This window comes from Barbus barbus, assembly GCF_936440315.1.
Source record: "Barbus barbus genome assembly, chromosome: 6".
Taxonomy (NCBI): Eukaryota; Metazoa; Chordata; class Actinopteri; order Cypriniformes; family Cyprinidae; genus Barbus; species Barbus barbus.
The window spans coordinates 25,208,188-25,232,477 of NC_136734.1; the positions used below are offsets into that span (position 1 = coordinate 25,208,188).

General features: G+C 38.5%; 1 protein-coding gene across 1 annotated transcript in view; it reads left to right on the forward strand.

The window, feature by feature from the left end:
• Positions 1–1,330: 1,330 nt before the first annotated feature.
• LOC306871722 (WD repeat and FYVE domain-containing protein 3) overlaps positions 1,331–24,290 on the forward strand; it is a 62,224-nt gene continuing 39,264 nt past the window's right edge. Inside the window, exons 1-13 of the mRNA XM_079419839.1 lie at positions 1,331–1,537; positions 2,614–2,737; positions 4,716–4,825; positions 10,267–10,428; positions 10,516–10,708; positions 11,074–11,260; positions 12,409–12,575; positions 14,444–14,911; positions 15,205–15,303; positions 16,630–16,823; positions 19,287–19,744; positions 20,966–21,049; positions 23,100–23,271. Coding sequence (XP_079275965.1) covers positions 1,358–1,537; positions 2,614–2,737; positions 4,716–4,825; positions 10,267–10,428; positions 10,516–10,708; positions 11,074–11,260; positions 12,409–12,575; positions 14,444–14,911; positions 15,205–15,303; positions 16,630–16,823; positions 19,287–19,744; positions 20,966–21,049; positions 23,100–23,271 — 2,598 coding nt within the window. The 5' untranslated portion in view covers positions 1,331–1,357. The remainder of the gene's footprint in view (positions 1,538–2,613; positions 2,738–4,715; positions 4,826–10,266; positions 10,429–10,515; positions 10,709–11,073; positions 11,261–12,408; positions 12,576–14,443; positions 14,912–15,204; positions 15,304–16,629; positions 16,824–19,286; positions 19,745–20,965; positions 21,050–23,099; positions 23,272–24,290) is intronic.

The following is a 24,290-nucleotide window of genomic DNA, read 5'->3' on the forward strand; positions in this document are numbered from 1 at the left end:
AATTAGTATTAATTAATGCGCAATCCTACGCCGAAATTCAAGCCCTGAACACAATAGTGTTATTTAACATTATAGTTTTATTTTACGTGTATTCTATTAGACCTTACTTTATTTGAAACTTTGTTATATTGTATTTATCTATGCTTGTATATTGTTGTAAGAGATGGGTTGATTTTTGTGGTACGCTCAACGGATGAAAATTTAGAGACTGGAAGTCTATTGGGGGATACATTCAAGGTTGCAACTGGTGCAAAACAACATCATTATCTCCTGAGAAAGAACAACGCGTTTAGGACTTGGTTAAATCTCGACGTTGATATGTACTGGGTGAAGAATTCTGGCACAATATACTTATTGTGAAACCTCAGAAATATTGCTGAGTAATGGTTCATCTTTTGTAATTGATACAAAGTGCACCCAACTGGGAGGGGGATCGAGCCTGATCAGCTTGCTTTCTCTCTCACTTGGAGGGTTGTTCTTAACCCGCACCTAATTTTGAAGTATAAAACATGGGGTTTCTTTCAGTTTCAGTGGAAGCTCAGCCGTGGGTTAAGTATACGTCGCCCGGCATTCTCGAACAGGTGTTGGTCTTCCACTGTGACTGAAACGAGCTCCCCAGTCCACCAAAGAGCGAAGATGAGGTTGTATATTGGTTATAATATTTTGCTTGGGGTTTTAGTTTTAGTGTATGCTCAAGTTAGTGTATTATTCATTCACAAATATTATCTTTAATTATTTTATTCATGATCATTCTTATATTATGCACTGTTTTATGATTATCTTTCTTGAATGTGTTATGCTTTATCATCATTCTATGCATTTACTTATGATCAGTATCAGTATTATTGATATCAGCTGTGTGTACCAACAATAAACAGTTGTAATTGCTTGATTAGTATGGTGTACGGACCTTTTATTGGCACCTTCTCTCGCCGAATTAGCACCTCACTGGTCTCACTTTAGTTTTGAAAACCAAAACAGAAACCATATTAAAACATTATTTAAGTTTGCTTTCATCGCTGTGTCCTTGAAATGAACCTAAATAATATCTTGGATCCAGTTTTGTTTGTGTGTCCTGCAGTATTTCTGTACCTGCAGCAGAATCCTCACTAAAGGGTCTCAGACAGAAGCAGTTCACAGCAAAAAATTAACAGGCTGAATTTGATCTGCAATTTGAATCTAGCATATCACGTCACATTAGAAGTGGACAATCAATCGACAATCAATTTCCCTGACATCTTGTTATTTTTTCCCCTCCTCACTGTCCCCTGTTCATTTCCTCCATTTCACCAAACCTCTCTTTTGTGTATTTGTCTGCTCTGTCAGGGCTGGCTTCGGCCTCAAGAAGCCTCTGAAAATGAATATGGTGAAGAGGATCATGGGGAGGCCACGGCAGGAGGAGTGCAGCCCACAAGACAACGCGCTGGGACTCATGCACCTGCGCCGTCTCTTCTCCGAGCTCTGCCACCCGCCGCGCCACATGACACAAAAAGAGCAGGAGGAGAAGCTCTACATGATGCTGCCTGTTTTCAACCGGGTGAGAGAGAGATGGCTGTTTACATAAATGTAATGTGCAGCAGAATAATGCAATTTATTTAAAGAAAAAAGAAGCAGAGGTAGACAAAGTAGAAAGACTTCTGAACAGTACAGCCTCACCAGTCAAAATGCATTAACAGAGAAGACAAATATAGTAGATATTTTATTGCACTGATAACACTAAAACACCCCTGGTGGCTTTGTTCTTTTTTTTTTTCCTCTCTCTTTTTGTCTCATTTATTATAATTGCACCAGTAGCTGGAAGTTGTAAAGCTGTAATGACTGTAAACTTCATATGCAGAAATGCTAGAAAATCACCAAACAAAAAAATATTTTATTCTTTTATTCTTCTGATAATTAAAATAATACATCCCTGTCTTTTAAGCCTAATTATTTACACTATACTTACTGTTAACTTAAACAACGAGAAGGAAAGAACCAGCAGTTACAAGTGCTTCATTTACAAAGGCTAAGTAGTCGTTATGACATCAAGTGACTCTCACAGGCTGGAGAAGAGCATGATGGTGCTAATCATCCACCATTGATTATACAGAAACTCTGCATACGACCTCAGCTACAGCTCATCATTGTGCATAAAAGAGCGCTGACCTGCTGCAGCCTGTGTGCGTTTGGAGAGCACTTGTGAAAGTGGGATGAAACAGGCTCTCTATTTACAATGCTGTCATATTTGATGACGACCACTGTGTATTAGCATTACCACCGTATGTCTCTCTTGATTTTGATTTCTTCAAACAACAAGAGGCCTGACAGTCTAGATTTGAACATGATGGTCTTGCGCCTCTTATGAATGTTTGTGGTTAGTATACTAATTTGACTGGACATTCTGACTGCGAGCCAGATGCTGAAGGGCAGTTTTGTGAATGTCTTATCAGTGCTGCTACGAAAGCTAAAGAACTCTATAAACTGAGCATACTGCTCTTCAGACATCAAGGGAGTGACTGTTGATTAAACCTCAGCTTTAACTCAACAGGTCCCCATCTTTGAAGAGGGAAAAAAGCACTACATGAAAAGAAGGTTGTTTGAGCTCTTTAAATGCTGTTTTTGTGTGTGTGACAGGTGTTTGGGAATGCTCCACCAAACATGATGAATGAGAAGTTTTCAGACCTGCTGCAGTTCACCACTCAAGTGTCCAGGCTGATGGTGACTGAGATCAGACGGAGAGCATCCAATAAATCAACAGGTACTTCAAACTACTCAAATGTCCTGGGTATTCTGTTAACACACAAGTATGTATTACACAGACCTGGTCCAATTTATTTAATTGTAAGAAAACTTCAAAAGGCTGAAAAATGTGTTAGCATGATATATTAAAAGTCATTACAGAATCTTTTTTTTTTTTTTTGAAGGTTGATGTAAACAGGTTAATTTGACCACACTTTGTTTTCTTTCATTTGGTTTCACTTTTTTTTCAATCCATTCAATTCCCAATAGATTAAAACAAGTCTCTGTCAGGGTTGTGGGGAGAGAGGATGAGGCGAGGACTCAGTACTGCAGAGAATGGGCTTTTATTAATAATAAAAATAAACAAAACCAACCAAAACTACCCCGTAGGGGAAAAACAGGACAGCTGGCAGGCTTGGCAAGGCAGGACAGGGCACGACAAGGCAAGGCAGGATCAGCACACGACAGGGGAACATACGACGACGAACTGGCACAGGACTGAAAACACAAGGAGCTTATAAAGGGAGCAAATGAGGAGGGTAATGAGGTAACAGGTGGGGCAAATTAACCAATAATCAGGAAACAAGGTGGGTGGGGTCAAGACAATTGACATGAGCACATGGCACAGAGAACTAAACAAGACCAGACATGTGCTCAAACAAAACAAAAACACAAGCACATGGCCAGCAAAACAAATCACTAGCCATGTGCAAAACAGGACACGAACATGCAGCTAATGAGAAGAATCATAAGCCACGTGTTCACAAAAAACAAACATGAAAGCACGCAGCCAGTGAAAAAACACCAGCTGCGTGCCACACAGAACAAGACAAAACAAGAAAAAGCACGCCGAAACTGGACCGCGTGCCGAACAAAACACACACACAGAGGACAGAGGAGCGCACGGCTTGAGCGAACTCGAAATCGCACGCTCCCCAGCAAGAACAAACCTGGAGCGTGAGTGTCCGAACCCCGACATGAAGCCAGAACAGAGTCTGAACAAGACAGGAGTGCCGGGATCCGAACACCACGCCCCAACATGAAACAGAGCATGCAGACAAGAGAGCGCGCAGCTCGAGCACACTCGAAGCCACCAGAAAACAAGACAAGAAGGGAGTGTCAGGGCTCCGTCACAAAACCATGAATAAACTAGACCGAAGTGACAGAACCCTGACAGTCTCACCCATTTTTTCCTCTCATTTTAATGTATTAATTAACCTTAAAATTGGCCCATTACACAAGCTAAATCGTTTTTTTTTTTTTTAAGTGATTTAATAGAAGTTGTATCCTCTATTTATTAATAAGTTTGTATAGACATAACAGTGTTGAACCTGAACCTATACCTGCTTTATACATATGTGTTCTTGCTTTTATTACTAATATTATTGGTCTCTGAGTTACTCTGCTGTCCGCACACTGTGTGCTGGCAGATTGTCTTGGCACATGATGTACAGTAATGTTTATTTTTGGTGATGTAATCTACCGTGACAGCATATGCTGCATAGATCCACAAACACCAGATTGAGCATCTCGTGATACAATGAGGAGCAAGTGTTTAAGCATTTTAGCAGATTTTTTATACCATCTATTATATTTTAACACTTGTTTTTGTTTTCAAACTATATTCATAATACTTATATAATGTAATATAATGTTAATAATACTGTATTTATTCTTCATGTGAGATTTATTGCATTTTTAATAACAATGGATTTCTAAATGTCATTATATGATTGCTTTTCCATTGGAGCAGAAAATAACTTCTGAGCAAATCTTATCCTTTGTGAATTGAAGTGTCACGATATTGCATCTTAAAAAGAGGCAGCAATGGATGAATGAGAAACGGCCTGCATGTCATCACCTCTAATTGACTCCGCGTCCTTCCCCAGATGAGGCCAGTCACACACAAGCTGACGTGTGAAAATGGATTTGATCCACATGCACAGACTGTTAAACGCGTCAGTGATTCTGTTTGTGTGTGTGTGCTCCTCCAACAGAGGCGGCCAGCAGAGCCATTGTGCAGTTTCTGGAGGTAAATCAAAGCGAGGAGGCGAGCCGGGGCTGGATGCTCTTGACCACCATCAACCTGCTGGCTTCCTCAGGACAGGTCTGTGTGTTTAATGTGCTTCAGCTGAAACGATCACAAGAAGCATTTACAAATAAAAACAATGTCATTCTGGACTAGAAAAATATATGCAGAGACATAAATACATGCAGTTTGTTTAATGTTTTTTTTTAATGAACTCTCTTATGCTCACCAAGGCTGCATTTATTTGATCAAAAATACAGTAAAAACAGGAATATTGAGAAATATATTTACAATACAAAAGGTATAGTTCACCCAAAAATGAAAATTCTGTCATTAATTACTCACCCTCATGTCTTTCCAAATTTTTTACGCCTTTGTTTATCTTCGGAACACAAATCAAGATCACTATCAGCGGCTGTATTGCTTAAATCTAGAAACAGCAGGTGTAATTTATTGAGCGTGTGCTTGGTTCACAGCTGAACAAGACCCCTTATCTTGAGTTGCACAGATCTCAGCTATCAGAGAGAGAAAAACTGCCGCTTTCAAGATGGAGAAACTGGAGCACTGCGTGGAGGATGGAAGGATTAGTATGACATTGGTACATTTTTGATTTGAACAAGAGCAGGAGAAAGGAGGAATATTCCTCACTCTGTAGTGAAAGATGGCTTCTCCAACAATAGCCTGTTTCTCAGGCTATTGATTGCTCAAGCCTGCACAGCTTGAGGCCATGACTGCCAAGTCAAGGGACACTTTATGAAGCCCTGTTTTGAAGTGAAAGGTGTGGTCAGCTACACACCACATAAATGATCTCCAATTACTTTTTTTTTTTTTGTTGCCCTGAAGCACTTCCTCTCATGGATTGATCAAACAGACAATGTGCCTATCATGTCATTCATTAGATGAGGAAGGACCGATCCCACTCTCATCCAAAGCTCTTTGAAGTCAGTCTACGGAATAGAGGTGCAGATTTCCCTATCCAAGGGAGGTCATTATGTCAGTGCTCAAACTGTATCTCATAAATTATAGCACTTTGGAAGGGCCAATGTAAATTTTATGCATCACAATGAGAATCTATGACATCTCATACAATATATTCATTAGTAGCTGGTGCTGGATATCATTTTTCTATATTTCTATTTTTCTTTTGCAATGCATTGTGGGTAAAGCCATGCCATGTACTGTAGAAGTAAATGGTTTCCGGGTATATATGTATTTACTCTGTTAGAAGGGCATGGTGACATCATGGGCATTATTAAAGGGCTGTCTGTTGATGTCCCATAGTCATGTGTTTTATCGACTGAATGGGAATGTTGTAACTACTGTTCCCACAAGAATAAAAGCCCTTCAAGTTCTGTCTCTTATGAAAAGTGCTGTGGCAGTACCATGGTACAGCGATGGACATGGTATTCACATGGTTCTCCAAGGTAATTCAAAGAATAATTCCCCATATGTGCTTTTATTTGATCAAAAAACAGTAAAATTGTGAAATATTATTGTGATTTTAAAATGCGTAATTTTTCAAATCTAATTAATTCCTTTGGAAAAGCTGAATTTTTAGGAGCCATTACTCCAGTCTTCACTGTTACATGATCCTTCAGAAATCATTCTAATATGCTGATTCTTATTATTATTAATATTGTTTTGTGAAGACAGCCATACTTTTTTTTTTCAGGATTCTTTAATGAATCGAAAGTTCAAAAGAATATAAATATTTTTGTACTCACTGCAACCTTGCTTTTTTAATGTTCACGTCTCCTTGTGATTTTGTATGGTTATGTTCATGCAGTGCAAGTTGTTTGTGTTGGCCTGCTTTAATAAAGTAGGATCTCATTAATTGGCTGAAGTTTTGCCAGCACGCTCTCAAGTCTGTTGTTAGCTCTAATTTTATTTTGGTTCATGTAATCCTTAAGGATCATTTACCTCCATAACACACTGAAAAGAACTTGTGCACATAAAGACGGAGTGCAGAAGTGTAGATTTCCTGTGGTCTAATAAGTGCCCTTTTTGTTTCACACACATTGGCTGTTTTTACATTTCCTACTCCCTCTTTCTGCTTTGCTGTGAAAATATAATGAAAACACTTTCTGATAAAATCTCCATGCTGCAATGCACATAAAAACCATTTCCACCACCTAAATGCAGACCTTTTGAAATGCGGATCCAATGATATGGCACAATTTAGAGCTTGTCATAATCCAGAGAATGACCTTGAATTAATTGGACATGCACCATTATCTTTTCAGGCAGGAGGCTCTAGTTTTGAGAAGTGAAACAAGCTTTTGGGGCGAAATATGTTTGTATTCTAAGCTGTGAGTTGCAGACAAAAACTGGTGCTCTTGGCAACACCCTCCGCCCCTCGGAAACAACAAAGGTCTTTTCTTTTCTCTCTGTAAGGACGCCCTTCATGCTCTACATTCCCAATGCACCCTCAATTCACCCTCACGGTCACCGTCTCTCTTGTCTCATCTTCCTCTGCGTTGACTGTCTGTGAGAAGTCCTCCTGCTTTTTCCTTCTTTATGTTCCTGTCAAACATCATCGTTTAGTGCCTGTAGGTGTCATGTACACTTGACCCTAAACCACATTGTCCGTTAGCGTCGCTTCAGTGTTGAGGTTATCTACCACAGAGAGAGCTATTTCAAGTCTTGACCGTCTGCCATAACGGGGGCTTTATGGAGTCCAACTGGTTAAATTTCTCTCACACATGGACCTTTTACCTGAGAGGCTTTATTAGTGTAACTGTCTTTAATTTGTATGCAAAAGACTATTAATGTTGCTAAATAGTGGAATGTTTTGATTTGGCAGAGAGTGGTATGATTTATTTTTTGTGCACGTAGTGTGTTTACTGGAATGAAAATGCAGAAGTGATTAATCTTCTGTTTTGCTGTCTCATTCTTATGAAAGCATTGAATGTGACTGTGCTGTAATGCATCCTCCATTAAGGTTTGGCACTGCTGGGATTCTTTGGCCTTGTCTTAAGGCCTGTTCACACCAAGAAAGATGACTATATTGATAACTGCACTATTGTTTAAAATTTTGGGTTCAGTAATTTTTTTTTAAACAAAATTACTACTTTTATTCAGTAAGGATGCAATTAAATTGATTAAAAAAAACATAATTTCAGTAAAACTATTAAGCAGCAGAACTTTTTTCAACAATAAGAAAAAATGTTTTGTGAGCATTTTTGATTGCTAATAATAAACTTGACTTTTTCTGACCCTTTGTGAGTGGACAGGTTTTTATGTGACAGCCTGTGCACACTGCTACAGACTGGATCTGCAGTGAAAAAAGTGCTTGGGCTGTGCGTGTGTGTGTGTTTATGTGTGAGAGAGAGAATTATTGGCCGGATTGAGCTGAAACCTACCACTTCCTGACTTGCTTTAAAAGCGGCTGATGGGATTTTTTCCTCTCATCAGTGTTTCTTTGGCACCAGCAGCAGGATCCTGCGCTGATTAGTGTCAGGCAATACTGCTGCAGGTGACATGGCAGTGAAAAGCGAAGCTCTGACCCACCTGCAGCATTTAGTTTCAGTCACGTCCACCTGAGCCCCTTTAGTGCAGAGTGATGACATCACTGATCTCCCATATATGCTTGTCAAGGTTTCACAAAGGTCCTGAGACCCAAATAGTGTTATGCATTGTAGTGCATTGCACACAAGTTGGTTTACTGTATACCTTCTAGCCTTTCATCAGTACACATAGTTTATTGGCTTTAGACAATAAAGGTTGTAATTATTTACGTTACTGCTTAGTTTATTTAAAAAACAAAAAAAACATATATACACTCACCTAAAGGATTATTAGGAACACCTGTTCAATTTCTCATTAATCAACCAATCACATGGCAGTTGCTTCAATGCATTTAGGGGTGTGGTCCTGGTCAAGACAATCTCCTGAACTCCAAACTGAATGTCAGAATGGGAAAGAAAGGTGATTTAAGCAATTTTGAGCGTGGCATGGTTGTTGGTGCCAGACGGGCCGGTCTGAGTATTTCACAATCTGCTCAGTTACTGGGATTTTCACGCAGAACCATTTCTAGGGTTTACAAAGAATGGTGTGAAAAGGGAAAAACATCCAGTATGCGGCAGTCCTGTGGGCGAAAATGCCTTGTTGATGCTAGAGGTCAGAGGAGAATGGGCCGACTGATTCAAGCTGATAGAAGAGCAACTTTGACTGAAATAACCACTCGTTACAACCGAGGTATGCAGCAAAGCATTTGTGAAGCCACAACACGCACAACCTTGAGGCAGATGGGCTACAACAGCAGAAGACCCCACCGGGTACCACTCATCTCCACTACAAATAGGAAAAAGAGGCTACAATTTGCATGAGCTCACCAAAATTGGACGGTTGAAGACTGGAAAAATGTTGCCTGGTCTGATGAGTCTCGATTTCTGTTGAGACATTCAGATGGTAGAGTCAGAATTTGGCGTAAACAGAATGAGAACATGGATCCATCATGCCTTGTTACCACTGTGCAGGCTGCTGGTGGTGGTGTAATGGTGTGGGGGATGTTTTCTTGGCACACTTTAGGCCCCTTAGTGCCAATTGGGCATCGTTTAAATGCCACGGCCTACCTGAGCATTGTTTCTGACCATGTCCATCCCTTTATGACCACCATGTACCCATCCTCTGATGGCTACTTCCAGCAGGATAATGCACCATGTCACAAAGCTCGAATCATTTCAAATTGGTTTCTTGAACATGACAATGAGTTCACTGTACTAAAATGTCCCCCACAGTCACCAGATCTCAACCCAATAGAGCATCTTTGGGATGTGGTGGAACGGGAGCTTCGTGCCCTGGATGTGCATCCCACAAATCTCCATCAACTGCAAGATGCTATCCTATCAATATGGACCAACATTTCTAAAGAATGCTTTCAGCACCTTGTTGAATCAATGCCACGTAGAATTAAGGCAGTTCTGAAGGCGAAAGGGGGTCAAACACAGTATTAGTATGGTGTTCCTAATAATCCTTTAGGTGAGTGTATATATATATATATATATATATATATATATATATATATATATATATATATATATATATAACAGTTACATTTTAAGAATAATTCACAATATTGCTGTTTTTACTTTATTTTAGATCAAACAAATGCAGCTTTGGTGAGCATGAGAGACTTCTGTCAAAAACTTTCGAAAATCTTACCAACCCCAAACTTTTGAACAATAGTGTGTAATCATTTGTAGTGACAGAAAATAGGTTATTCAAGTAAAAGTTGTTCATGTTTACACCTCAAACTAGTTTAGAACGGTTATAATCCTTGTTTAACCAATCAGTAAGCTATCTAATGATGATGATGATGATGATGTTTTAAACACGGTGTTTCATAGGATTGATATTTAATCCAAAGTGACTCATTTTTATTTTCCCCCTTCTCTAGTCAATCTGTTAACAGAATTGTAGAATATTAAACAGGTTGCCAGTTATTCGTATTTGAATACATAAAAAAACACGTTCTGCTCATTCGCTGAATTTGAATCCTTCCCCTTCTGTTTCTACAGAAAACAGTGGACTGTATGACCACCATGTCTGTGCCCTCCACGCTGGTGAAGTGTCTTTATTTGTTTTTTGACCTGCCCCACATGCCCGAGGTTCCTGGTGCCACCCAGACTGAGCTTCCTCTGGCGGACCGCAGAGCTCTTCTACAGAAAGTCTTTGTCCAGGTCTGTCTGTCTTTAGGAACGGCATTTTCTCCACAAAATATCCATAAAGTATACATATTGAGACCAACTATTACTTTTTCTTCTCAGATCCTTGTGAAGCTGTGCAGCTACGTGTCTCCAGCAGAAGAGCTGGCCCAGAAGGATGATCTACAGCTGCTCTTCAGTGCCATCACCTCCTGGTGTCCCCCCCACAACCTTCCCTGGAGGAAGAGCGCTGGAGAAGTGCTTACCACCATCTCCCGACATGGTCTCAGCGTCAATGTCGTCAAGTACATCCACGGTAAGTTGCGATGATGATTTGACTTCTTTCGCTGTGGTTCTTTGCCGTTGCTGTGCATGGATGCATAATACTGACAATGTTTTGCTGCTGGCATCTTATGAACCCTAGTAACATTTTAAACTTACGTAACCGGTTACTGTCACTCACTATTGTGCTTGTAGCATTTTTAGACGCTTTGCAGACACTTTTGCCAAGAATTGCTCTGCAGTTAATGGATCAATGCTCAAATCTTTGCCCTTAAGATGTATTTAAGTCGTTTGAAGTATGTGAATGTGGAAATGGTGTCTTTTAGGCATTTGTTGGTTTACTGCAAAAAAGTTAAAACAGCTTAAAAAATGACAATATTTGTTCTCTCTCTCTTGCAGAGAAAGAGTGCTTGTCAACGTGCATCCAGAACATGCAACAGTCAGATGACCTCTCTCCTCTGGAGATTGTGGAGATGTTTGCTGGGCTCTCCTGTTTTTTAAAGGATTCGAGTGATGTCTCTCAGACACTCCTGGATGACTTCCGCATGTGTCAGGGCTACACCTTCCTCATAGATCTTATGATCAGGTGACTGATTTTTAATTATTTATTGCACAAATCTTCAGGATTTTATATTTCAAGGATAATGTGTGGTCAGGAAGAGGGTTATTTTGCAGTAATGATAAGCAGACTGTATGTTTTCAAACTTATTACATTGCTCATTACTAAATAAATCAATATTTCATGCTCTTGCACACTACGTTCAAAAGTTTGGAATGGTAGTGATCCTTGAGAAATCATTCTAATATGGTTGAGTTGGTGCTTGAGTAACATTTCGTATTATTATCAAATGAAAACAGTTGTGCTGCTTAATATTTTTAAGGAAACTGACTCTTTGAAGTCGTGGCCTAATGGTTAGAGAGTCGGACTTGTAATCCAAAGGTTGCGGGTTCGAGTCCCCGGCCGGCAGGAATTGTAGGTGGGGGGAGTGAATGTCCAGCGCTCTCTCCACCCTCAATACCACGACTGAGGTGCCCTTGAGCAAGGCACCGAACCCCCAACTGCTCCCCGGGCGCTGCAGCATAAAATGGCTGCCCACTGCTCCGGGTGTATGTTCACGGTGTGTGTGTGTTCACGATGTGTGTGTGCACGTTGAATGGGTTAAATGCAGAGCACGAATTCCGAGTATGGGTCACCATACTTGGCTGAATGTCACTTCACTTCACTCACTTGATGAAAAAAAAAAAAAATTCTGAAATACATTTAACATAATACATACACATACATTTAGTCATTTAGTAGACACTTTTATCCAAAGCGACTTACAAATGAGGACAATAGAAGCAATCAAAATCAACAAAAGAGCAATGATATGCAAGTGCTATAACAAGTCTCAATTATTTTAATGCAGTATACATAGCAAGTTTTTTTTTTTTTTAGATAGAATAGAATAGAAAAAGAATAGAGCAATTTAATAAATAGACAAATCTTTTGTTACATTATAAATGTCTCTACTGTCAATTTGATCAGTTGAGTGTGTTCTTGCAGAATACAATTTCTTAAAGTATTTGAGTTATTTTATTATCTTGCTTGTATGTTTCCTTAGTGTTAGCTTAAAGGGATTGCTCACCCCTAAAAATTAATAATTTAAAGGCAATAAGAGGCAGTATTAGTTATTTTAAATTCTGATATGATTCAGTAGTGATATTCTCTGTTATATTTGCTGTACATATTAGGTTGGAGCAGGCCAAAGAGGATGAATCCAAAGATGCTCTAAAGGACCTGGTGAACCTGGTGACCGCTCTGACCACATATGGTGTCAGCGAGCTGAAGCCAGCTGGTCTCACCACCGGAGCACCCTTCCTGCTTCCAGGTTTTGTGGTTCCACAGCCTTCTGGGAAAGGTCAGCCCTCATAAATTGACATGCACTTGACTCTTAACTTGTATCACAGCACAGCTGGGTGTGAGAGTTGGTGATGTGAAATTCCGGGGTATGTTGAACTTTGGCCAGGAATCATGAAAACATTTGGGATTCAGATGGCTAGTTTGCAATGCTAAAAGCTTAATGGGCCTGCATTACTAAAATAATTGAGAGATTTAGTGTGCTTCTATATTTGCAGGCATTCACATTTTTGCATCCGCTGGGATTCATTTCTTGCGTCCAAACAAAGAAATTCAAATGACTTTTTAAATGATTTCATTCATTCATTCAAAAAATATGGCAATGATACTTAAATCTTAAATCAATGATACTTAAATCCATCACCTACAAAACTCTTGAATCTTTTTTAAGAGCTTGCAGGACGAATTAACCTAGCTGGCTGTCTAAACCTTTGAGTGAGATTAGCAGTGGCGTTTTCAATTATTAACCCCCTCATCTGTGTCTGCTGCTGCCTCCCTTCATCAGCTAGATTACTCTTTTAGTCACACAAGGAGAAGGGACTGCGGTTTCTGAGGGAGATTTAAAACATTAGTGTTCACTGGCTGTAAATGGCATTAATTGGTCAGAAGGAGGCAAATGGCAGACACCTACTGTGTAATCTGGTTAGGTTATTTGTTTGGCTTGTTTTATGCCTTGCCAAGAGCCATTAAATGCTGTAATTAAAATAATGGCGCCAGATTATGTTGTTTATGCACCCAGTCACATCAAGACTTCCTCTTTTCCAACAAGCCAATCACAGAGACTGTTTATTTCCTACTTTGTGATGTCATTTTCACTCAACCAGCAATAGCGCTCACTGGAAGTTCATAAATGTTGAATGCACAAGAATCTGTTTTTAAGGGTTGCAGGGTTGAAGGACTGGCTTGTCTCGCTCTATGATCATGTGATGGTCGGTTGTTCATAGGTATTATTGCATACAGTATGTTTTTCTTGAAGCCTAGTTGTATAGCATAATTACTCTTCAGAAAGACCCAATGGAGAAATAAACACCGGTAATCAATTTTGTGCTCAGAACATTGGTGGCTATTCAGCAGTGTTGTAGTCGAGACCAGCTCATTTGAGTCTGAATCAAAACCGATACCGCAAGAAGCTTGAGTCAGTGTCAAGACCGAGTCCACATACTCCCAAGTCTATGACCAAGACCATGAAAATATGAGCCTTGAGTCTGATTCTAAGAATGTATTTTCATGGTCTGAGTCTTAATCTTTGAGTTAAAGTCCAAGACCATTTTTTTACAGTCTTGCTCTCGGTCTTAGTCCTCGACCATAAAATAGACGATTTTATTCAGAAATGTGTTTAACTGTTGTATTTAAAAAAGTATCACCTTAGTGTATTAAGTTTCTAGTATTAACCTTAAATTTCTTATATATCTTTTTTATTATGTTATTTGCCTTGCTGCTGACATGGTGTTCATAAATAAATAAATAAATCATAGTCTTGGTCTTGTTACAGACTTATGTTTTGAATTCAACCCTCTTCTGGGCTCTGACTTGAATGAACTGCTCTCAACTATGGCAATGTTGGCAACAGAATTATTTGGAAGTCATGTCATGAATATACACTTCTGCATTCAGATTGAGAGGAAATGAAAATATATGAGGTTGTGTGTTACTAGCTGGAGCCCACCAAAGGTCACTGGAGTGTCTGGAGTCTAGACGGTGGTGCTAAATGAATAGTCAAGCCAAAAATGAACATACTTTTGTTATTTACTCACCATCATGTTCCAAACCTGTATGAATGACTAACTTTTTTGGAACACTACAGGAGCCATTTTTAATAATGTATTGGTTATTTTTTGTCCATCATTGATTCAATGTCTTTTTTTTCAGGCCACACGGTCAGAAACATCCAGGCTTTCTCTGTGCTTCAGAATGCCTTCTTGAAGGCCAAGAGTGGTCGATTAGCACGCATGATCCTTGAAGCCATTGCCAACATATATGCCACCGACTATGCCAACTATTTCATCTTAGAGGCGCAGCATACGCTGTCGCAGTTTGCAGAGCGAGTAGCAAAGCTACCGGAGGTGCAGTCCAAGTACTTCGAGCTACTGGAGTTTGTTGTCTTCGGTCTTAATTACGTACCATGCAAAGAGCTTTTTAGCGTCAGCGTGCTGTTAAAGTCAAGTACTTCTTACGGATGCAGCATCACAGCCACTCGCACTCTTCTCAAACTCGGGCGCCATCACCCTGTCTTCAGTGATGTCTTCCGTGAAGTTGGACTGCTGGAAGTGCTAGTTAACCTGCTCCACAAATATGCAGCACTGTTGAAAGATCCAACGCAAGCCCATGGCGACCAGGGTAAATCTTTTGTGAACTAAAATTAAATAATTAAATAATATTTATTAGTAAGGGTTATTTTAAGTATTTTTTATATAGTGCTTATTAATATTTTGAATTAGCTTGTATTTTTTTATACTTTTTAGTTTTTCAAATTTTAGTTTTAAGTTTTCGGAATTTTATTATGTGCTTTTGTCTTTTTTTATTAGTTTTTTTAAATATCTCTATTTTTTTCAACGTTTTTGTCTTAGTTACCAATAACAATGCTGATACTAGTTTTAATTTCAATGACTGCTCCCCCGCACTGTGGTCAGGTGATGCCAAAAACAATGTGGCTGAAGAGCAAAAACAGCTTGCCTGGCTTGTCATGGAGACGCTCACAGTCCTCTTGCAAGGCTCAAACACCAATGCAGGTATGTTGTGCATGACTGTGCCTTTTTTCTTTTTTTTAATGTTAAATTCACTTGTAATATGAAGGTTTGTAGAGGGGAATAAGATTAGGAAAGGGCCACAGGCTGGGACACAAACTCTGATCACCCGAAGTGCTATCACACCACATGTCAAAACGGTGCCCAGAAGTCTATGGCTCTGAGTTTTGCTGGGTTTTGAAAGAGGAAATGGTGACCAGTAGGCTTGGAATTAGACTGACACAGTAGTTTTGGTCTCACCGTCTCTTCCTCTTTAGCTACCTTTATTCATAATCAGGGCCTCACGGAATCTGTCACGCTGAAGCTCTGCAGATTTACAAAGAATTGGAGTTCTACATCCCCCCCACACCTTGTGTATTTGTTTAAGTGATGGTTTTGGTATTTCTTTATTTGTGCGTAACAGGAAGTTCAACTCTCAGGCAAAATTTTTTTTCTTTTTTAATCAAAAGACAATCACAGTGATATAATTTCCATTTAAAATGGTCTGATTTGGCAGGACAAAAGGAGTTGTCCCTTTTACTTTAAAACAGTACTTAGGCTTTAGTTACATCATAGCTGCAAACCATCATTTGCTACTTCCTACTCATTCTTGAGAGCTTTTGATTAGACACAAATTTGTGTGATGCACAAAGAGTCATCAATATTTTTTAATATTTTGTCAGAAAAGAAAGACTACATTTTAAATCTGTAAGATCTGCTATTTAACAGTATGCTAGTATATAGATGGTCTCAAAGCTATTATACATAGACAGTGCCACAAAAGTCAATTTTTGATTTCATATGGTCTTGAACAGAAATATGAGATTGACATAGCTGGTTTTAAAACTTTCCAGTGCACCCCTTAGGCTTTCATTATAATTGTGTTACTGTACTGCTGTTTTTCCTTGTTTTTAAGCACTCAGGGACGAGTCAAAATTCATTTTCATGCTCTCAGGCAGTGCAGTAGTCTCACTCTCTGTGCTGAGTCAGGTCTCTGGTTGAGAAACACTCTTAACTTCAGCTCTGTAATCATTTCTCTTCTATATCATGGCTGCTGATAGTCTCAGAATGCTCTGTCTCACAGATGCACTCATGCTTTATTTATTGATTCCAGTCAGAATGGTTTTGTTGCAGAAAATGAGCGAGTAATTCCAAATATCGCATTGACACTGAGGTGATCAGTTATTTCTAAATCTCACTATGGTCTTGTTGTGTCTAATATTTACATAAACAATACATTATCTTGCCAAGCTATAAAGTTGAAACAGAAGTTGTCTCCAAGCTTAAATGACACCAAGATGAATTTTTAATAAGAAAATCTGAATCTCCCAGGATTGTTCCGTGAGTTTGGCGGAGCCCGGTGTGTGCACAACATTGTGAAGTACCGTCAGTGTCGTGAGCACGCTCTGATGATCATTCAACAGCTGGTGCTGTCGCCATCTGGAGATGATGACATGGGTACTCTGCTCGGCCTTATGCACTCCGCACCATCAACAGAACTACAGCTCAAAACTGACATTCTGCGGGTGAGGCACATTTATAACTGTGGTTGAAGAAAATAAGTGACACATTCGGCCAAGTTGGTTAGAGGTGCAGGTGGCAATGGAGTAAATTTGGAAAATAGTAAATGTCCACATTTTGAAATGAATGGTTCAAAATTGTATTGATCAAAATGTTGCAGTTGTCAAATAGAAATTTTGGTGCACTTCTATTATATGTAATATAATAAAATAATATATCACTTTATGTAATATATTAGCAGCCGTTAGGCTGTGGGTCCACCAAAACGTTTTTCCTGAGGCTAACGTATTTTTTCAGTTTTCAATGGGAGCGGCGCTTTTTTTTTTTTTTTAAACGCCAGCAGCGTGACAAGGTGTTGAGCATCTAATTTTCAACTTGGGGTAAAACTTGGGGTTCATCACTGTCCCTTTTTAGATTTAGACATGCTGAGATGCGAGCAGCTATCATAGGATCTTCAGGATGGAATGAGAGATAGAGCTGAGTGGAATCAGCATAGCAGTGATATAAAAAGCCATGTTTCTGAATGAGAGAACCTAGTGATACTATGTAGACAGAGAATAGAAGTGGTCCAAGAACTGAGCCCTGAGGCACACCAGTAGGTAGATGTTGCGACTTGGACACCTTACCCCTCTAAGATACCTTGAAGGACCTATAGGAGAGGTAAGTAAGACTCAAACCACTGGAGTGCAGTTCCTGAGCAGAGGTGGGTAGTGTACCCAAAAACTGTACTCAAGTAAAAGTACTTATAGAAATATTTACTCAAGTAAAAGTAAAAGTAATAGTCTGAATAGTTACTTGAGTAAGAGTAAAAAAGTATCGGATAAAAAAACTACTCAAGTAGTTAGTTACTAGTTACTTTGGATCATATAGGTACTGAATATAGTCTATTTTTATTTAGATATATAGATTACATTTATGTAATGTGTATGTGTATACACACACACACACACACACACACACACACTGCCGTTCAAAATATATATATATATATATTTTAATGTAATTTATTTCAGTGATGCAAATCAGAATTTTCATCAGCCTTTACCCCAGTCTTCAGAGACACATAATCCTTCAGAAATCATGTTGATTTATTATCAGGGCTGCTCTTTTTAGCTTTCTATTCATCAAAGAATACTGAACAAAATGTCACAGGTTCCAAAAAATATTAAGCAGCAAAACTGTTTCCAACACTGGTAATAAATCAATATATTATAATGATTTCTGAAGGATCATATGACTCCGAAAACTGGAGTAACAGCTGATGAAAATTCTGATTTGCATCACTGAATTAAATTATATTTTAAAGTAAATTAATTATGTATTATCCTATAACCTCTGACACTGAAACCTCTGAAAACACCTCACATGACTACTCTGAACATAACGAAACAAATGCATATTGACGGATCTTCTGTTCTGCAAAATGTAAACAAATGTAGCCTATATTTTTGCAAGTGTAAATATTGTAAAAATATGAATATTAATTGTGTCTAGAACAGGCCGCGCGCCGCTGCGCAGAGCTAACGCGGGTTCCGCGGGTGTTCATTTCATACTCTGTGACAGCTTATTTAATGTATAAATTATACATTGTATTTAATGTAAGGTACATGTACAACAAACTGGTAATGTCATAGTGGTATCGTATAGCTCTAGCAAACAAGCCTTTGCAGATTTGCTTTCAACTGACTGTAGATCCAAAGCCACGTCTTCAGCGCTCTTGATGTTCTTAAACTCTCTGTTATCTGAGTGAGAACCGCTTCAGAGACTCAGCGCGTGCGGCAGGGAACTGAACGAATCATTCAAACTGATTCGCGAACCGATTCACTGGTTTGCCAACTGGTTTGATAAAGCCTTTAAACAGAATCGACTCAAAAGAATGAATCATTCGCGAATGGGCATCGTTCATTGCCCAGAGAAAAGTAGACGGCGCGTTTGGAATAAACTGAAGCATTTTTAACTTGTATTGCATTAAGATACAGTAACGAGAAGAGAGTCGCCCACAGTAACGAAGTAAAAGTACCGTTTTTTCTCTAAAAATATACTTGAGTAAGAGTAAAAGTACCCATTTTAAAATATACTCTAAAAGTATTAGTTACCCAAAAAATGTACTCAAGTAAATGTAACGAAGTAAATGTAACTCGTTACTACCCACCCACCTCTGTTCCTGAGATGCCTGATCACTACGTGTGACCAACAATGGAGGAGAAGCTAATATTGCTTGTCTCCCAGTATTAATGTCTAGGTGTTTGCTAAAAAGTCTTTGGTGGACACAGCCTTACTCCAGTCTTCAGTTTCGCATGATTCTTTAGAAAACTTATTAAAAATGTAAAAATATTTTTTTTAAATTTAAATATTTTGAAACCCAAACTTTTGAATTAATGAATTAAAGCATCTTTGTTAGACAATTAACTTCCATCCTTATGATTTAATTTTGAATTCACCTAACATTCTTTGTTTTTTCTCATTAGGCTTTGTTAGCAGTGCTGCGCGAGAGCCACCGTACACGCACCGTCTTCCGCAAGGTGGGCGGCTTTGTGTACGTGACCTCACTCTTGGTTGCCATGGAGCGTTCTCTCTGTTCTCCACCTGTCAGCGGCTGGGAGAAGGTCAACCAGAACAAAGTCTTTGAACTACTACACACCGTATTCTGCACTCTAACAGCAGCCATGCGTTACGAACCTGCCAACTCACACTTCTTTCGCACTGAGATCCAGTACGAGAAGCTGGCCGATGCTGTGCGACTTTTGGGATGTTTTTCTGATGCTAAGAAAGTTGGTCCAGCAACCGTCTTCCCCTCAAATGCCCAACCATTCCAGCGGTTACTGGAGGATGAGATCATACCTGCAGAAAACGTGTGTCCCACACTCAAGCACTGCAGCAAGCTGTTCATCTACCTGTACAAGATGGCCACCGACTCTTTTGACAGGTGTGGATAAATGGAAGTTGTCTTCTAAATGAATAGAAAGGATCAATGTGTTTTGGATGTGATATCAGTAAAATGGCTGAAAAAAGAAAATGAAATCCCTCTTTCAGTTAAGGGGGCAGTTTACTTTTATTGAGAAATTTTAAGAGGACATTAGTAAGGATGGGCATTTTGAGTAACTTTTATAGTCTAGTACTCCTTGCACATAAAACTTTTTTTTAAATTAACGTCTGACATGTCTATTAATTTAGATTTTTGTTAATTCACAAACATATCACTAATGACAGTTTCATAAAAAACTTTAACACACTATGCTATGTCAAAAAAAAAAATGAGCACAATGATTTAATTAAAACCGTGCACAACTACTTTTGAAAATTAAAATGAACAAGTGTAAAAAAATATATATATAAGCATTGTAATTAAAAATTAAAAGCATGTTTGAGCTCACCCAGGGCTTACGTAGAAACCTATTTTAAATTTAGACTACCACCATTAGGGAAATTAACATGTAAAAATGTTCATTTTAAAAAGACTATTTTGTGTTTTTATATTTTGTTTTTATTCAAATAAAAAAATAAGAATTGCCACTTAAGCCTAGAACCAAATATACAAATTTTAAAGATTGCTACTTGGATGCACTTGAAAGTACACAACATTTCTTTTCCTAATATAAACGCGTATCTAGAATGCCACCCTAAATATTCATTTGTAACAAGTAGCGATTCAGTGGGGAAAGTTCTCTCATTGTTTTCTATGGCAGGCAAAGTCACAGAGGAAAATGGTTTTATGTAGTTTGGGGTGCAGAATGAGTACTCAACCAGTTGACTTCATGCTCATCCCTGATCTGCTGAGAGTGTAGTTTAGATGTGTCGTTCTCATTAGTCATGACTTTCAGAAGATGCAAAGGCCTTCACATGATATCTGAGTGTAGCTGTGCTTTGGGCTTATGTTTGTGTTAGATTTGCATGATCTGTAGATCTTCTGAGTTCTATGTGCTGTGCCCTGAGCTGTATATTCAGAAGGAATTAACTGCCTCCCTCTCTTGCTCTTTCTCATTTCTTTGTCTCTCGTAACCTCTGGCATTGCCTGGCTGCACACGCGGGGTGTGTGTGGTATGGACCTGCTGCTTGTGTTTGTATGGCTGTTTGAATGTCTGGTCTGTCTTCATGTTAATTGTTTGATCGTAACTCTGCGTGTCCGTGTGTGGTTGAATCGTTGTAGTCGTGCTGAGCAGGTGCCCCCCTGCTTGACTCATGAGACCTCGCTGCCCTCTCCTTGGGGCACGCCAGCAATCGCCAGGAAGAGGTACTGCTTTCTGCCACCTCTTCCTTTTATCCATCTGTCTTTTCCTTTTTTCTTTTCCAGTTCTGTGCTTGTCGAGTGATTAGACCTTTTTTTTCTCTAGTCTGTTTCAATTCCTCTTCCTTTGTTCACTTTAGGTGTACTACCTTACTGTAGAGATGTGCAATTATATTGGTACTATATTGGTTATCTGCCATTATTAGAAATAGTTTATTTATCATATCGATCCATATTGTGCATAAATACACCACCGTTCAAAAGTTTGGGATTTTTTTTTTTTTTTTTACTTTCTCAAAAGAATGTCTTATGCTACCAAAGGTTGCATTTATTTGATCAGTAATACAGTAAACACAGTAATAATGTGAACTATATTATTTACATTATTTTGAAATTTAAAACTTATTTTTTTCATGTATTTCAAAACTATTCCTATGATGACAAAGCTGGCATTACTCCAGTCTTCAGTGTCACATGATCCTTATATATAGAATTATAATTCTTATTAAATAAATGTAATATAATAATTTGGTGCTCAAGAAACATTTATTATTTATCAGTTCTGAGATTTTCTGGAAAATGTGATACATTTTCCCCCAGATTCTCTGATGTATAGAAAGTCTAGTAGAACAGAATTGATTTGAAATAATATTTTTTAACGATGTGAAAGTCTCTACTGAATACATGTACTTATTCCTTTAGATAAAAAAATACTGACCCCAAACTTTTGAATTGTAGTGTAAATCTGTTAATATTATATATTGAATTGTGCATGTCTAATTTCCCCTATTTTTTCATTTCGATTAGCTTTAACAGCATCTAACGCTTACTTGAAGTTAATCTTTAAAAACACTAATAATTTAATAATACTGTAAGTGTTAAATGTAATTATTAGCTGCTCTGAAAATGAATATAAATTTTTCATGTTGTACATTATAATGTTGTGATGCCTAAATACAGTAATGTATTAATTTATGTAGACTAAAACTTTTTAGAAATTTAGTATTATGTATTCATCTGAATTGATGTCACTAGGAATTTTCAATAAAAATAATAGGTTTAGATTTAGACATGCTGAGATGCGAGCAGCTATCATAGGATCTTCAGGATGGAATGAGAGACAGAGCTGAGTGGAATCAGCATAGCAGTGATATAAAAAGCCATGTTTCTGAATGAGAGAACCTAGTGATACTATGTACACAGAGAATAGAAGTGGTCCAAGAACTGAGCCCTGAGGCACACCAGTAGCTAGATGTTGCGATAATAGGTTTAGAACTAGACCTATGAGCTATTGCATTCAGTTCCTACAATATGATAACTTGAAAAGTGATTAAAAAGGTATTGCTTCTGTGTGTGCAAATTTTTTTTATTAATTTTTTTTTAACAAGTTAATAGTGTATATATTTACTATATTTACCCGCTCACCCAGAAATGTCATTGGTTCAAAATAGCGGTATGTTAAACATCAAATATGTTCTGATTGGCTGTTATTATGCAGTGCCCATCTACATTTATGTTTTCAGTGTGAATAGACAAATTGCAGGTGGTGGGAAACTTACTGTTTAGGATACTGTTATTCAACTCCCTCTGATCAGAGTGATTACCGTCTGCAACTTTTGCAATCTCTCACTGTTCTTCTCCTTGATCATCTCCTTTGACTATATTTTCTTCTTTTTCTGCACCATTTCATCTGCCATGTTGAGCTACTTTGTTTACCTGTGAAGCTTTGCAGTTGCAAAAATTTCCCCTTCTCTGGATGTGCTGACAGATTTTTTTCAGTCCTTTTGCTTTTCAAGGTCTCTGTGGGATGTTTTGATTCATAATTAGCCTTATATCAAAGCTGATATTTTTTAAAATGACATTTCGGTGCTGTATTTAAGAGTAAGGACCAAAAAAATCCTTCTTTAAAAAATTTCTCTAAGCTTTTGCAGCCTATTAGCTTTTATCAGGATAAAACTGCCAAGCCAAAATGTATAAGTGAATTACACTTTCCAGACACTGACACTAAGTGATGAGACTAAGAAGAGCCATTAAGCAATCTTTTCTTTCCCAGTAGACATGGCTATCACAGCTCATCCAACTCTGCTCCTGGTAAAGTCCTAACGGACCTAAAGCTGCACTTGGGAAATCCGTCCCAGCACTCTTCAGACCCTGTAGTCATCCACCCTGGAGCAGTGCTGGCAGTGCTGGACCTCCTACCCTCCGTTTCTTCTGACACACAGCCTGAGGTATGAGCTGCTTGTAGACATTGGCTCTGTCTCAAAATTTAGTGAGCTGACACCATGTTTGGTGTCTACAAAGTTATCAGCTCACAAGGGAATGCCTAATGCAGGCAACGTCGGTCCTGGAGTGCCGATGTCCTGCAGAGTTTAGCTCCAACCTTTAAAAAAACCCTCACCTGCCTATAGCCCTAGTAATTCTGAAGACCCTTGATTAGCTTGTTCAGGTGTGTTTGATTAGGGTTGGAGCTAAACTCTGCAGGACAGCGGCACTCCAGGACTGACGTTGCCTATCCCTGGCCAAATGCAAAACTTTGGTGTTGATATGTAGCTAGGAGAGAATGTGGTGCTGTTCAAAAGTTTGTGATCAGTGATTTTTTTAAAATTTTTATTAAATTATTTTATTTAATTAGGGTGCATTAAATTGCTCAAAATTAACAGTTAGTTCTGAATGGTTATAAATTTATAAGCACTATTTAAGCACTATCAACAGTATTCTTGTTTTGCTGTTTGCCACGATTACCACAGAAATGATTACCACGATTTACTGTAGGCTGCTCCCTTGAGAGATATAGAATGCAACTGGAGAGTTACATGCAGTACAGTATATTAGCTCACAGACTTCCAGAAGAACCTTTGTCAGTGTTTTTTTGTTTTGTTTTGTTTTTACAAATAGAGATCGACCGATGTATTGATTTACCGATATTTTCCCGATATTTAAGCATTTTTCCATAATCGGATATCGGTTTTGTAATATCGGATTCACCGATAAACACGCGAATCGCGAATTTGAAAGTGAAAGCGCACGAAAAAAGGAATTCTTGTTCACAATTTAAATCACAAATAATACAGATGAAAAAGAACGAGTTGAATGTTGAACACTTTCGTTACCATATAACTATAAACTATGATAAAAGTTCATCAGCATGCATTGATTAATCAAATGTGCAAAAACAAAAAACAAGTTGCAACCAAATTATGTGCTCGTGCGACCAACTGAGAAAGTTAGTCGCAAAAGTGAGATCAGT